We start from the raw sequence: 17052 nt of genomic DNA, 5'->3' as shown, positions 1-17052 counted from the left end.
ATAAATACTTTCTTCCCCATATCATATATATCTTTTTCTTCTTACCAGGTCACCAAGGTAGTTATTCACTAATAATCTCTTTTTTTGCCTCTTTTCTTTCTGCTCCAGCAGCATGTTTTCATTGTTTGAAAAGTTCCTCATTACCAAAAGTCTTCTTCAAAAACCTACTAAAACATAAACTTGATGGAGTTCAGCTGTTAGTCCCTATATCACTATCTACAAGAACACATTTCAGGGAATATGTGTAGGACTAATCCTTCTGCTCCTAAGAATATAGACAAGGAAGTGGTATCTTCTAGGTTCTCACCACCTCAGTCTTTCCACAAACATTCTTTGCCATTCCCGTATCTTAGTGATAAAATTCCAGAATCCTTCTAACTAAAATTTGACAATAGCCAACCTGGTTTGCATGCAGAGTTTCATCTTCTGCATATTTCTCTCCTACAGGTATTTTCTGTCTCAGCTTTTTCCTTTGTTCTAGTTTGCTTCTCCATAAGATTCATCTCTTGGGCTTAGTCATCCTTTAATTTTAGTCAGGGACAGAGTTCTAGACATGCAAGAAAGTATAGCTGTAGAGGTGTACTGCTATTAAAACTATTCAGCTGTCTTGAAGCTCTTCAGCGTTGAACAAACTTCTTTAAGGGCATTTGTGCTTTAAGTCATTGAAGTGCAGAGCATAAAATCACTTATTTTCAGCGTCGTACCTTTCAATAGTTTAGGTAACTTCATACTGGGGAAAGGATATATGAGACACGCTGTTTCACACACTATAATTTTAAAAAAATAAAATTAAAAGGCTTTTAATCAGGAATAGTTTATACTATCATGATCTTTCTGGGAAGGCACCTGTCTTCCAATCCTTTTTGTGGTAAAGTTATAATAATCTTTTTCACAATGACCAAAAACATAGACCTCCTACTCTTCAGTTCCTTGCTGACCTATTCTGAACTTGTGTGAGAAGTATTCCAGGAACGGCTTTCTTGTAAAATGGCATACTTATCTGGCATTGTATTAGTTGAATGAGTAAAAGCAATGAATTACTTTGCTATCTTTTGTATTCCCTGAAAATAGGATATTTTGCTTTTATAGTTTCATTTTTCCTTCAGCTTTAGCCTAAAGCTCTATGAGAGTCCAAATTAACATTTAGTCCTAAGAATTACAAGATGAATTGGGCTAATGATTATTTCCTAACTTCCTCAATCACTACTATAAAACGTGTGTTATCAAAATGACTGAATGCTATAAATTTTCATTTCTATTTTCTCATTTGCATAGCTTGCTAAAAACCTTGCTAACTTCCCACTGACGTACATGTCATCTCTCTCATCTCATTCTTATAGACATGCTTATAATCCCAATCAAAATTCAGAAGTTTGAATGTTTTTCAGGAGTTCATATGTTCTGTGTTGTCATTCATTGCACTAATGTTTAAATAATGGATCTACTTCTAATAAAGAACATAATCCATGATACTTCCATAAGACTTTTTTTTCTCTCTTTGTCAATATCTTGAATTTACTTATCTTTTGGACCACTTTAAGTTAATTTGATTTCTGTTTTACTTTTACCTCTGCGATTTTTCATTGATTCTACCTTGCTGTTCCCATCACAAGAATACTGATAATTGGTAACACAAAATGTAGAAAGAGATCAACAGACAAAAAGACTACGGATTTGCCTGATTTTCATTGCTCTGTTTACTATAGAGGTTTTGGGAATATTAGCATCAGTTAACTGACAGGAAATCAAAATGGGAGACTCCCAAGTAATGCTTTAACCTGGTGAAATTAGAGCAGTGTCCAAGGTGTTGACAGTTTGGAATCACGATGAAGCAGGATCATTCCTGGAAGTGCCTCATTCCACAGAGCCTCATAGCACAGAATTCTGGAGTCTGGATTTTCATAAAAATGTCTTGACAACTATTTTGGACCTGCTTGTTTTTTGAGTGTATCCTTTCAATTGAATTTATAAATTCTATTTTTGTCTTGGAAATGTATGTATGGACTAACAAACAAAATATTCTTCTAAGGCATACAAAAAACCCCATGCAACACACAAGCATATAGACATGCAAAAAGCCTCTTCAAATTGAATTAGCAATTTCTTATTGGCAAGTTGGACAGACTGTTCCTGCTTTTTGCTTTTTTTTTCCTCTCCTCTTTTGAAAATCTAATCTTGCTTGAAAAGCAACCATTCAAGCTTAAGAAGCAGCAGTGGGAATTCACCCTTCAAAGTCAATCCAAACCATACATCCAGCCAAACACCAAGAATTCATCTGACTAAATGTAGTTGTCTACAGTACAAATGTCTACATCTGAGCTAGTCACCCTAGGCTCATTTTTTACCCATACATTTACGTTTCCAAGGTACAATTCACCTCACTCTAAAGTAGCTATCTAAAATAGGTCCAATGAATTATGGCCTAGAAGACAGCAAAATAAATCCCATCTGTTGTACCTGGCCTCATGGCCATTTTGCACCAAATTAATCTTACACTACGTACACAGTTCCCTGTTACACATGTGAATATGCAAATTGCCCAATAGAAAAATTTGTACTACCTTCTCTGTGTCATGTGTTATCTGTAGATATCTATTTTAAATGACACATTAATTCATATGAGCATATGGCTGCTATTAGCTTCAAACTGCACCTCAGAAACACACATGGTAAATAATAGGATCCCATATTATCTAAAAAAAGACATTATTCCAAGGTACAGCCTACCAGATATACAGTAACCACCCTCTAAGCTTATTATAAAAACAACTGTATTAGAAGTTAAAATAATTTTAATCATATAGATAGAACTAATCAATGAGGTGGGACACAGTGTCCTCTAATATAAAGATGATTAAGCCATTATAAAAGAGTTCAGCTACACTTTGACCTAAGATCATCCCATGCTAAAGGAAGAAACAGAAGTAAGTGTGCATATACATATTTATATTAACATAAATACAAAAAAAAAAAAAAGACAAAGTTACTCTGACTAACATGGAGATTTTCTCTGTTATGTGCAGGTTCATACAAACAGTTTTAAGAGATCACATTTTCTTCAGTCATGATAAAAAGAAAATTAAATATTAATTTGGTTTATAATATACTTCAAACTCTCTAGGTATATGATAATTTTCATGTTTGCTTTCCCAAAATGTAAAAGCAGATGTTTTAGGAGTTGATAAATAGTTTTATTTTTTTTCTACACTATTTGTTGTAATTACTTTATACTATTTAAATGTTTTGTATTAAATCAAATTTCTCCTTATACAAAGAAGAAAATTTGATTTTCCTTCATGTATCAGGTAATGAGGAAATGAGACTAACTTCACTCTCCATGCACTTGTGCATAGTATATTTTTCTACACATTCAAGAAAATCACTTTAAAGTAATGTCAAAATTTCTGTTTTGAATGGACAAATGTCTCTAGAAATGATAAGGTATCTATCTGAGAAGTCAGGCGTTTTTCAGGTTAGGCACCCAAAAAGGGCATTTCTGCCCATTTGGGATAGAATTAATTTTGTTCTCATTCCCCTTCTGTAAAATGGGCATAGCATACCCAGCTTCATAGGAATGGTGCACATATGTATCTACCACTCTTTGCACAGAAGTGTCCACAGAAAACTTTTGCATTCAACACAGGATTCAGATAATCTAAGTTAAATAAGACTGGGCCAGACACTGATATAAAAAAATTCAAATACAGAATAACTAACCATTCACTGAATGAGGTAGGAGTTCTGCAGAAAAATACAATATGTGATGGTGAAATTAATATTACAACGTACTATATGGATGGAATCCTGTCACATTAAGGTGGTAGAGGCATTCTGGTATTTCCTAATGTTAGTCTTATGTCTTTTGAAATTCAGTGATGGTCCTATAACATAGGCTTTGGATGTAATTTTACTCAATGATTGAAGACAGGCACATCTAAAGGCATTACAGTAACTTCTGATACATTGACAATTCTGGCAGTTTTCTCAAATTTATAGTACAGGAAAATTCTACTTCGTTGTAATAGCAGCAAAGCGGAAGGGTGTTCTATCCAGGATGTCTAATTGTACTTTCAAGGTGCTTCCTATGGCTCCTGTCTCTACAGAACGGTGTGCCAGCCAATTTTGAGAAATAATTTATCTAATCCTACTAAAAAAGTCATCATTTCTGTAACTGGAAAATAAGTTATCAGTAAACTCTTCTACACTGAAACATCTCACGATGGCCAATATCTTTTGGTATTAAAAGTCTGCACTCTGTTGCTCACACAGCAGTTACAGAAGACTTAAGCTAAAGCTTTTACAGTCCCTTTCTTGGCTGCCCACCCCCTACGTGAAGTGAACTTCTGAATTTTTCTCTTAGAGTCCATTTCCTTTCAGGTCCACTCTCTGAAATTGCTCACCAGCACTCTGATATAAGACATTTAAATGTACTCTGCACCGTCATCTCTGGATGGCAGTGTCATATTTCTTCTCTTGGACTATTATTTGGACTTTTTGACAATAATTATAGGTGAAAAATACAGGAACATTAAATTACATCAATAGGAACACACATATATCGCCAATGAAAAATTAAAAAGAGAATGAATGTTAAAATAAAATTTCATGTCAGAATAGGCCTATAAACTGAGTTATTTTTTAAAAAAATAACTATCAGCTACCTTAGCTAAATAAATTAATAGTAAATTTCTGCTACTGGACAACAGGAAGATATAACCTTATAAACAAGTATAACACAACCAGTGCTGTAATATATTTAGAGAATTAGCAAAATTTAGTCTCGTGTATTTAATATGCAGTGGAAAACTACTGTGCCAGCGGTCACTTTTTCAGCTGCAGGCATTGGTTTCTTCTGCTTTATTCTTAATTCTTTCTGTAGGTATTACTAACATTATATGGATCAAGTGCAATTTTTGATTCTGGCATGTTGCTCTGTTTCAACTATTACAGTGTAGAATTATTTCAAGTTGCTATTAACATGAGGTATGATGTCCTTTATATTTCCATATAGCTTTCTGCTGAGTGAAAAAAATTGATGTAGTGAAACTGCTAACAAGCTGAGCCTTTGAAACCATGGGCAGGTGATGAAAGCCACCTCATGTCTAAAGCATCCCCAGGTCACAGCTGTCACACTCACTGCAATTCATTGCTGTCACAATCTGCTGTCCCTGCTTGTTGTTGCTCTCCTCTTATTCATCCAACTCATATATCTAAACATTCCATTACAAAAAGACATCTAATGTTTGTCTCGTGTTCAAAAGGGCACAACACTCTTCTGAAATATAATTCTGAAGATTTTAGAGCTCAGAGTTCACTGCCAAATCTAAGGTGTTGCTTTGTAAGGCTTCCCTTGTAATTTTGTCTTTGTCTCATCTCCTGAACATAGCAGGATAAAATGTTTGGTTAGTACATGATCTCAGCTTTATTCCAACTTCTTATCATGAAGAAATGAACTATTGCCCAGTAATAGAAAGGCATTTGAAGCTTTGTGAGTTTAAAGATAACAGCACTAACTGTGAACTCGGTGAATTGGAAGGAAAGGTCAGCAAGTCATCTACTGTGGCACTGTTCACAAAGGCAATTCTTCTATCCAATGAACCAGGTTGTTTATAATGTGAAGACTCAGATTTTCTAAGACTTAATTTTGTTCTTTGTTACTCAATTAGATAAGGTTACTATTGATTTACTTTTCAGAGTAGAAATTTCTCATAGGTCTCCTAACTTCCAAGCAGAGTTTAAACTTGTAAACATCTTGTACTTTAACTTTAAATCTATACTGTCATTTCAGGTTACAACTATGAACTCCAAGATGAGTGATTCACAAACTTTTCAAATCAGCTTGCAGAAACATTGTCACTGAGGAAAAACATTTAAGTAAAATGAGCCAGAAGAAAACAAACTCAAAAAGTCTAAAAATGTAGCAGTACAAGAAAGGAAGATATGATTCTAATAACAAACAGTTCTGTGAAAGAGAGCAACAGCACTATTTATCTATTCCTCTAAAAATAAAGACAAAGGAGGTTTGACCTTCTCACTTACTTACATCTATTCTCTAAGATATTTATTTTGATTGTAGTGTAAGTTATTACTAATAATCTTTATATTGCTAGTGCAAGGTTCAAACAGTATGCTGATTAGAGAGTTTCCTGCTCAACTGCTCAGTGCATATAATTCAGTGGACACTAAAATCACAGCCTCTGACTACGCCTAGTGAGGAACAGGTAGATTGCGAGTGACATTATGTCCATGCTCATGGGAAGAAAATCCCCCTAACAATGACCTCATGCTTTTATGTTGCTGGGGTTTATGTTTCAATCCTGTTCAGTATTAAAAAATAGGAACATAATTACTTGGCCATGCTATCTCAATCCACATGACCATATTCATCTGTGACAGACAAAACCAGAGGACATAAACCTAGACATACGTTGTATCACAAAGGGGTTGAAGGAAAGAGTAGGAAAGGCCTGCAAGAGTAAATTCCTGAGCCCTTACAGTATTATTGAAATAACTATGTGCAGCTAGATCTTACATTTAGAAGTGAGTTTTGGAAGGCAGATTAACCCTTGTGTTCATGTATTTACCTGTAGTATAAATGCATCGTGGGCAATATCTTACAGGCCTTGACTGGAGAAGTCACGGCAGCACTTAGGTAGTGTCTTCATCAGGTTCTATGTAAAGTTCCCAAAACTCTAACTTAATCATGCAAACTTTAAAAAATGTATATTTCATGCTTGAGTGAGCACACTTTTCTAAATAGAACTTAGGTTAATTTGGCTATTTAGAAACATTTCATTGTAAATCCACCTCTTTTTAATTTATGGTTATGTGCAAACCAGATGGGAACACGAAACCTGGTTTGTTAAATAACTTGCACAAGATGTTATGCCAGGAGCTGCACAAAAGTTGGCAGCTTTGATGATTTTATTAGCATGAATACGGGATAGTTGAATTTTCAGAAATGACAGAGATAAATAGTGTAGATTATTAACACAAACAAATGCTTACATAAGCAAGATTTTGAAAAAAAAATTATGATCTTCCAGTTACAAAGTGCTCCTAAAATATTTCAAACAGAGAATGAAAATTGCTAGGTACTTTCAAAATCTTCACCTAGGTTACAATGAAACTAACTTTCCAATCAGATGAACTACAAGAATGAACTTGTTAAGAACTTAAGGAACTCTGGGATAAGGAAAATTTTCTGGTATGGCACTGCCTATGGTTAAAATAATACACATAGTTACATGATGACAGAGTTTCCCTTTCAGAGTCCAATACTTTGAAACCTACTAGACAGGTTTAGATCAGATGAGCCAGAAGTACTTCTTAGTTAAGTGCTTCCTGGGTCCAGTAATGTTCCCATAATGGGGTGAGATATGCGAACACACCAGGACCTGCTTTCCACAAAAGGAAACCTTTTTTACACAGCCTAGGAGCTATGCTGTACTCCAAATATACCTGAATTTGGTAACTGGAGACAAAGAAAGATCAGGGGTCACATTGAGGTATGCTCCCATAGACATATTTAAATGTAGGCCGCAGTAACTTAGGCAACTTTAATAGCTAGAACTAGCTTGTAAAGCAACTTTACAAGCTAGAAGTCAGCTTGTCAAAGTTTGGAAACAGAAAGGTACCAATGCTCATGAAGGTCAAATTTTGTACTCTTACATATGCAATCAAGTAGGTCACAGAAAATTAATGCAGGGAAAATAGTAGGAAAACTAGTGAAAACAAAGTTTTGTTGCCAAAGTAATTCATACTTCTCAGGTGTCATCTAGCATGTGCTCCCTCCCAATCTTCATTTTTTAGATACCTCTGTAATACCAGTGGTCAACTGTTCCAATTAAGAAAATAAATTTAGAATGAAATAGAGCACCACGTATGTTCCAGAGAACTTCAGTATCACGTAACTCTTACTAAATACTGCTCAAGTGAAAATAGAAAAACAAAGGTGCAGAAATCACCGTGTAATCGAACAGTCAGTTAGCAGCAGAGTGTTTATATTCCCAAGATATGGGAAAGATGGACATTAGGGGTGAAATCTAGCCTTGCTGACATAGCACCTAAATAAACAATTCTTCTCAAACTGGTGTCTTAATCCCCCATATCATCAAAGGTGAGAAAGGGATGCCACTGAAGGCTTCCAAAGGAGAGCCTACATTTGAAAGGGCAGATACCTAAAGTAGGTCATCAGACCATATTTTTCTAGGTCAATAGATCTGTTGACTTTTAACTGAATGGTTCTTTGACTTTTAAGTGAATGGTTCTTTATGATTCTGGGCTTGTTTAGTTAAAGAGGACAGGAGCACAAACATGTTGAATGTCTCAATAAACTCAGACCTCTTCACTCTGCTTAAATCATCACGAACTTCAAAACTTTTGCAACCTTGACTTGAAGGTCCAAGAGATTTTAAGTTTATCCAATTTTTTTCAAAGGAATTATATTAATAGACAGATTTCCAACATAGCCCTAAAATATCAAATAACCTTGCCTTCACATTTCTAACATATGAATGTTACATAAAAGCACAAAAGTTTGTGTTCTGTCTGTATCTCATTTATTAGAACTAAAGAAGGATAACAGGTAAAATGTAAATATCTGAATAAATATCAGATCACATTATAAGTATCCAGTGGTAAGGGAGAAATGCCTTTATAATGAAAACAGATCACCTTCAGTCAGGAGAGAAGATTTCTTGACTGTGCTAAATACCTCTACAACCAGATTAATTTAGTTACAGGCAGCAAAAAGAACCCTAAAATGGGTAGACAAATTCAGATATCAGATATTTTTGAGATATCTCTACAATACTACAGTTCTGGCTTGCAGATTATTGGGTCTGTTCTGTGCAACTTCATTCCATTCTGTTCTGTGATTTGGCAATTTAGGTTCTGCAGAGGCAAAGTACCAAGCTTTGCAGCTGCCTTCAGATAATTTGCAGCATTTCAGTTCAAATGCTTAGATTTAAAAGTTGGAAGAACAGTCCCTTCTAATTATAGAAAGGAGTAATTTCTTCCTTGATATCTTGACGAACGTTGCCATTAGATTACACTATGAAATACGAGAAATCAGAAAGCTGTGCGTTCTGTATGTAAATGCTTCAGTTTGAGCACTGTTTTAATACTGATTTAGAGAGGGGGAGGAGAACTGAGAAGATAACAATGGCCACCAGCAGCCTTCTGGGTTCCCAGAGCTACCACGGTTGAGTTTCTCGTACATATTGACTTTATGACTTACCTTACAACATCTGACACCTTTACAATATTTATGACAGTTGCGAGTGCGCTTGATCTTATTGTTTAATATAGTTACCTTAATAACAGATGTCTCAACTCTGGATGGAGGACTCTGCACTTGTGCTGCTGCCGCCATATTGGCAATGGTACTAAGGTGATTCATCTGGCTCATTGCCATTGTGACAGATGCTGGAGGTAGGCTCACAGGAATTAACGGGTGGGGCATCATCATAAAAGGAAGTTCCAATCCTGGTGGAGGGAAAAAAAAAAGGAAATTTTTTTTTAAACATTGGGTTTTTTTGGTTTTTTTGTTTTTTTTCTCCTGAAGGACAATATAGAAGCGATGGGTGACAAGATGGTTCACACTGCAGGACAAAGCAGCTTTATGTCAGTTCTCTTCTGGGATATGCATGGGTAAATCAATAGCAACCATGGAGAGTTTCTAGCCACAAGGAGAGGCTATTAGACCTCTTAGTTTGTTCGTATCAGTGTAATGTATGATATCATTGCTAAGAAATGGCTGGTTATTATCATTTTTAATATCTGCTGTAAGGTGCCTTAGCAATGCATTATGATGCCACTGATGCACAGGTTAGCAGTTATTTTAAGTATCAATTTTACTGCATACGTATTTGTTCTTTATTGCCTCCGCTTCCCTTGCTTAGTACTTTAACGGAAGTATTCCAATATTCCCCACATCTTTGATTTTTCATAGCCTATTTATATAAACACAAAATAAAGACAGGAATTGGAAAACTGCTGATGTTAGTGCTGAAAGATGTCAACCCGTACCATTTGGCAGAAGGTGGTTCTGTTGAAGAGGGTTGAGAGGATGGCTAACTGGAACATTATGCTGTCCAGGCAAGTTGGGGTGGTTAACAGAGGCCTGTGATCCTTGGGTGGGGGGAGACTGAAGTTTTTCTTTATCCCAAGAACCATCACTGCTGCCTGTGGGGAATGAATATATATTATTTGGATGAAGGAAGACTCCAAATTTTCAGTGTCTGAATTTGCAAGCAAGGCCAGCAACCTAACCTGTTTTGCAAGTGGCACTTTTTTCATTTATTTATTTTTTATTATGTGGGTTGGGGGAAGGACTTTTGGGGGTTTTTTTTTATTCCACCCTCTGAAAAAGATACATTAGGATAACTTTCTAAAGTTAAGAGTTAGAACACAAACCTAAAAGTATTATAGTTGTGCTCATTCACATGAAGCTTGTATTTGATGTATATTTTACATATACTTTTGCCAGTCTTAGCAAGTGAAACTATGTATGGCTTTTGTTTTATACGTGAGAGAATATTTTTGCCTGAAAAATGTCTAAAAAAAAGAATATTGCCTGTTATGCCAATTAAAATTTAAACTACATTCATATTTCTTGTATTTATGAATAAATAAACATTACAGGAGGTAACTAAAAATTTAATTTATTGAGGGCATCAACATGCATGTACATGTGCTTGGCTGATGATTCTATTTTTTGTATTTTCAATATTTATTTCATATTATTAATTAAAATGTAAGGGATTATTAATTGATTCCTGCAGTCTTCTGGTAGTGGAACGGACTAACAGCAGGGAAGAATGTGGACAAATCAGTGGTGAGACAAGTAGTAATTCATGTATTTGAGAAAGACCCTTTTTCACTATTGCAGACCTCTTCATAAAAAGATACCCATAGAATTAAATGGAAGGATACCGTTAAAGGACAATACTAAAAATTCATATAACATCATTAATTTGTACACTTGTATATAATAAAAAGTTTAAAACCTTCCAATCTGATGACTTATATTATTCATGGTGCATATTTATGTATAATGCTGAGATTGAGTACATGTATGTTTACGCATACAAAGTAATCTGTACACTCGTATGAGTTTATTTACCATATACAATCAATAAACATTGTTTGAATATATTAATAAATATGTATATATGCATGCATTCTCAGCAGTATTACTATACACATCAGCAATATATGATTGCTTCCTTTTTCATATAGAGCACAATTTCACCCTCCTGACTTTGAAAGTTTCTACTATTTTCATGGGAATTTCTCTTGATAAGGACTTCGGGATAACATCAGTCAAGACCTATTCAATCTACACTCAGTTTCTATTTAGCATTAGGGATCACAGCGAAGTGTATATTTCTGAATGTTTTTCTATATCCATCTTACTACTTAATGAACAACAGGGCTTGAAAAACAACAGGACTAATACCACCTCCTCCTTACTTCAGTAGAAACAGGATTAGCACATTAGTCTTGACATTTTTTAACATCGTTTTCATGGGATGACAAAGGCACAAAAGTTGGTAGAATTCCAATTTAATTTCTCTAGATCTATTAAAAACCTGATTGTAAAAGCTGTACAACATAGTTTATAATGAAAAATACTCCATTATTGCCATGATTTTCTTTCCCTAGTTACTTCGTGAAGACAGTTAAGGCTCAATATAAATTCTAACTCATTAGCTCAATACTGTCTCAATCCCAGTGTAAATTGTTCAGAAGTAGGTAATGAAAATTCAGTCCAAACTCTCCCGCAATCAAACAAAGCAATTTTATGAAACAATGAAAAGAATCAATTATATGAGATACTTTTATTATTTTACAAGAAATTGTCGCAACCTTTATGCAGTGTACATAGTTGAGCTGGATTTGAATCTCATCAGTCCTGATAAGTGAACATGTTTCCTTATATTTTGAGAACTCAGAGACTCTCAAAAATCATGAACCTACTTTCAAACACATACGTAATTCAAGGAGCTAAATCTTAGCTGGAAAAATATTTTTTTTCTTCCAATTTTCTTTTTTTATAATTTTCTGCTTTTTGCCACTGTGACATACACATTTCACTCATTCTGAATATTCATCCATTAAAAAATATGACCTTGGAAATGAGACTTAAACACAAAAAGTGAGTTCATCTCGCTTATTTTAGCGAACATGTAGGTGTTGATTCAATAAAGGAAGGCAGGTGGTTCCAAATGGTCATTCATCCCATCTTTAGGGCATGTGTCCTTAAAACAGTAAAGCTCTTTTTATGGTACTTAGGACTTCATTAAAAAAGAACCACCGAAAATCTGACCACACAAACGTCTAATACTGAGCGGGACCAAGCCCAATCTTAACTCTTGCATCTGTTAAGAAAAGTCAAAGAGGGGACTTTGGTCTGGCAGATCTTGCAGTGGAGCACACACTGCTTGACGCACTCGCTCTACTTTCACACTGGACGTGGTATTGTCCGTCCTGCTGTGGCTAACGCGAAGGCAGCAAAGGCCCCCTACGCTGGCTCGTTTAGCACGAGTGTCATTGCACTGCAATTCAGATGAAGTCAGCACTGCCTGGTGATCTGGTAATGCCCACATGAAACGAAGAGGGAAAGACCGCAGGAGACAAATGGAATGAATGGCCTCTGGGCATGCTTTCATCTGCACCGTAACCGCAGAAGAAGCTTTTACAAATGGCTTAGACTTAGATGGCTTAAGTAAGATGAATCTGGGCCAGAACGTCTCGTTTTGGTAGCTACAAACTCTCCTGTCTTCATCATCAATGAAAATTTTTTTGACATTTATTTTTTGTTCTTTATAAAAAAGAGAGACAGAAAATGATATGTTTGTAAAATGTTTTTCACATTTGGAGTAAAATTCTCTAATTTACATGTAAAGTTATAAAATTCTTAACAAGGTCACCATTGTATAAATCCTTTAAGCTTATTGTTTTGTACTTTCCCATCAAAACAGGATGACATCCATATGTCATATATATATAAGAATACATATAATACATAAATATATATTAGTAATTATATGAATATTTGTTAACATTATAAGCAAGGAAGATTTTTTGCATTTTATAGGGCTGGTGAACTCCCAGGAATAAGATATTTTCCCTATTTATTAGCAAGATCATCTACGGTACAGTTAATTTCATGTTACACGCTGACGTTCGATATGGAGATGGAGTCAATTCTGCTGTGACCCTTCCTAACCTGGTCACAGAATTTTTCACAGTCAGTCATAGATTGCCAATTATGGCACTGCTTATGTGGCTCAGAAATTAGACCTTTTCTAAATCAGTATCCCCTTCTGCCTCAGAATTACAGTGTCTATTGTTTCAGAGTGATATTGAACCCAATAATAAATTGGAAGAGAGAAGACAAGCTTCAGAAAGCAAAGTATCGAGGCTAGCGTTTAGTCAGTGACAGATTCTTTAATACTTGTAGTCTGGCATCGTCTGTCAAGATTTGTTTACAAGGAAAATGATTCATAGACAGAATCCAATCCATAACATTAGAAACCACTTTCAAACTACAGGCTGTTGCGCTCCTGAACACTTTAAGTGGACAGACACAGATACAAATAGTCTTGGCCATTTGCTGTGTTTTTCTTATTTTAGTTAAGCGGAACAATTTTCCTCTTAGAGGAAACAGTTATTTTCATTAATGTCAAAGCAAAATAAGTGTTATTCCTTAGACACTACTCACCGTCTGCACAACTAAGTGCAAGCTACCAGTTCTGTCACTTTTTACATTTGATTTTGATTTAATGCGTACAGTGGTTTCAAAGAGTATTAAAAATCTGTTGCCTTCTTCCTCTTCACTTGTTGCCCTGCTGGAGGCTTATGTTTTTCCAGTTTCCATCAGTGGTTGTCAAGTCTTTGTAATAGGATTAAAAGCTTGGACACCTGATATCCCTGGGTGCTGCAGTTCACCCTCATAAAAGCTGTTTGCTTTAAATTGAGAGAAAATCAGTTTTTAGTGGCATAATTAATTAAATTATGCAAAGTGTTCCAGATTCAGCATAACACTTTCTGAAGCAGCAAATGGAAGCTCTACATTGCATTCAAACTGCATTTCAATTGACGCTGCACTAGGCTGACCATAGAGTAGCATTTTCAAGGCTTTCAAGCACAAGGGATCCAATTTTGAAATGCAGATGCTTAATGTTGAGTGCTCAAACCCCATACATGTGCACTTGAATAGGCAATTTGGTAGCCAACTATGTATTTCACGTGCGATAGTGCTGATACGAGCACTTAAAAATTGAAATAGAAGTTCCAAATGTAAGTACACATGCTTAAAAACCACGCTCAGATTGTCTCACATTTACTCATCATGGACAACCCGATGGAACAAAATTGACAACACATTTTCATAATTTAAAAGGTGGACTACAGAATCCCGTGTTTTCCCCATCCCCAACATTTCAGCACATATTTTCCATAATGTGAGTTACCTTCTCCCATAATCAGCGGTTACACAACAAACCATTATTTGTACACTGAAGTGGGTCTGTAAAAGCCTGATGCCTGGATTATTTGTATTCATTAGTAGCACAATTAGGTAGCTAAGGATGGCAATAATAAATGAAAACAATTCTGGACTGGAAGGTAATGCAGCCTAGAAAAAAGAAAATGAAGCAGAAAACTAGACTGCACAATGTCAGCCTCGCAAACAAACTCCGATCTAAAGGTACTGGATTCATTTTTACGATCACATCTCTTAGTTGCTTACTCCTTTTCCTTTCTCATTCTGTCCCCATTAGGATTCAGCTTGCCTAAATCTAGGTTCCTACAACGTGAGTTGAGCAGTTTAGTTCCTGTGATAGTCAACAGGGATCCAGCCAACAGGTTCTGGAGAACTGTTGGGGTCACTTGGTGGGAGACAGACCTATCTTTGGTCAGCTGATAGGAAACTCCTGGCTCCAGGGACTACAGTCCAAACTCAACTCAATTGCTTAAACATACACCACCTGAGATGGCCAAAATAATTATGGTCTTACAGGGTTGGTGAGTACAACCAGAACTTTCTTAATTACAGCTGGATTTTAGAAATTAAAATTAGGTTATATCTGCTAGACCCTTCCTTTCATGTGGGGAACTTGTGTATCTTACAGCATCCCAGAGAACACTTCAAACCTGTCTTTAGGCAAGTGAATCCCAGCCCTGGCTCAGGAATGGTTTCAGGTACTATTACATACACAAGTAAGAGTAAGATCACATGGCAAAAACACAAAACAGAGTCTGAGCTTCTACTAACAACTCAAACCACTACTTTTTTTTTTTTTTTTTCCATTTTTTGTACTACTGGTCTTCTTTCAGTCCCCTAATCTTGCTGTTATCTTCTGTGTTTGCTGAAACAATTTGTATCTCAGCAACAATGACCAAACAAAGCATCAGTATCAGCTGGGTTGGCTCATTTTTCTGACGTGGACTATTCACTATCTAGGCTATTTATGTCCACTGGAAAATATGCATAATCAGTGTGCTAAAACTTGGTAATCTTAGCATCCTGACAGTGAGGAAACTTCTTCATAGAACTGTCCAAATCAAATCCTGCTGCTTTCGACTTTGAATTGCTAGAAATCTGTGATTCCATTTTTGCGTAATACAGTCTCCTGAAATCAGCTGTAGTATTTACCTGCAATATATATATGAGTGTTGTAAGACTGTATAAAGGACAGACATCCATAGATAAAGGCACTTTTTTAAGACCTCTACATTACTGCTAAAAGCAAAAAGACCTTTGCCATACGCAAACAGTATTTGTCTCATACTATTGATACTTTAAAAAAAAATATTACTACCTCTTCTCAGATCACAAAGTGATCAGGAGAGCAAGTACTATGACACAGAAAAATATTAAGATCCCCAAGACTTCTCCGGAACACTTTGCATTCTGCTCTAGATAAGGATTTTTCTTTTCTTTTTTTCCCCCTCACAAAGCCTTGCCTTGTTATTTTATGCTTATATAATCATGCTTATGCTCTTAAATAGACCATAAGCGATGTGGCTTGATAATTGAAAGTTTTTGTAATTTTCTCTAGCATAGCAGGCTTACGGGTCTGGTATTTGTCTGCTGTTGTAACAATGGAGCATAAATAGGCATAGCAGCAAATTCTGGAAAGAGGAAAAAAAAAAAAAGGACTATTCTTTGATAAACATTTTCCCAAAGAAATATACACGAAATATATATGAAATCACATATGGTTTCGTCTTTGCAGACAACAGCACAAATCTGAAAAACAGGTTTTAGCCTCAATCACGTTGATGGCTTCATTCACTGTCTTAATTTCATTGCATAGGTTTTTCTTGGCAATGACAGAGAAATGATAACTGCACTTTGCACTGCAGGCCAGATTTCTACCCACTTTACTCATCTTTTCCGTATTTACGTTCTGATAAATAAAAACTGCAGTACAAACCAGTAAATCCAGGAAATAAGATGGAACTCCACATTCTGAAAATCAGAGTATATGCTTAAACATGAGTCAGAAAATACTGAATTTCTATAAACAAAAAAGTGAAAGCATTTTTTTTACAGTGACAATGAATCCCATGGAATATATATGTTAAATTTTATACTAATCCTTCATTGTTTCACCAAAAGGATTAACACAGGAAAAGCTTTTTTTAAAATTCAGTTTAATGAATAATGAAACTGTCCAATGCAAGTGAAAGCTCAGCAACTCAGTTACAGGCTGCGTGACATTTACCTAAAAATAGATTTTCCATTTGTCTTCCTTCACAAATACCTAACCTGGCCTCATTTCATAGATAATATACACTTTAGTTTTATCATTATAAGTGTGTAATTTAGACATGTAAAAGTAAATTTGTGACATCACCATAGATGCGGTTTTGTGCACTGTATTTAGGAAAATAATAACTGGACAACATTTTACTCTCAGGTACACCTGGGCAAATATGTTAACTTCAGAGCAGAAAGCTAGAATTCCAGGTAGTCCCTTGATGTAGAGTTTTTATAATATGAAGACTAACGAGCTATCAGAAGTCAATCAAAAT

General features: G+C 35.5%; 1 protein-coding gene across 6 annotated transcripts in view; it reads right to left on the bottom strand.

The window, feature by feature from the left end:
* Positions 1–17052, bottom strand: part of DACH1 (dachshund family transcription factor 1) — a 367584-nt gene that overhangs the window by 111227 nt on the left and 239305 nt on the right. For 3 of the 6 annotated variants that reach the window (XM_054806688.1, XM_054806675.1, XM_054806681.1), the window contains exons 4-5: positions 10033–10188; positions 9317–9489 (exon numbers count right to left, since the gene is read on the bottom strand). In XM_054806688.1, coding sequence (XP_054662663.1) covers positions 9317–9489; positions 10033–10188 — 329 coding nt within the window. The remainder of the gene's footprint in view (positions 1–9316; positions 9490–10032; positions 10189–17052) is intronic. The other 3 variants (XM_054806696.1, XM_054806712.1, XM_054806704.1) reach the window with 1 other exon arrangement.

This window comes from Grus americana, chromosome 1, assembly GCF_028858705.1.
Source record: "Grus americana isolate bGruAme1 chromosome 1, bGruAme1.mat, whole genome shotgun sequence".
NCBI classification, from domain to species: Eukaryota; Metazoa; Chordata; class Aves; order Gruiformes; family Gruidae; genus Grus; species Grus americana.
Note: the sequence above shows the minus strand (reverse complement) of the source record. Positions and strands in the feature narration are given on the sequence as shown.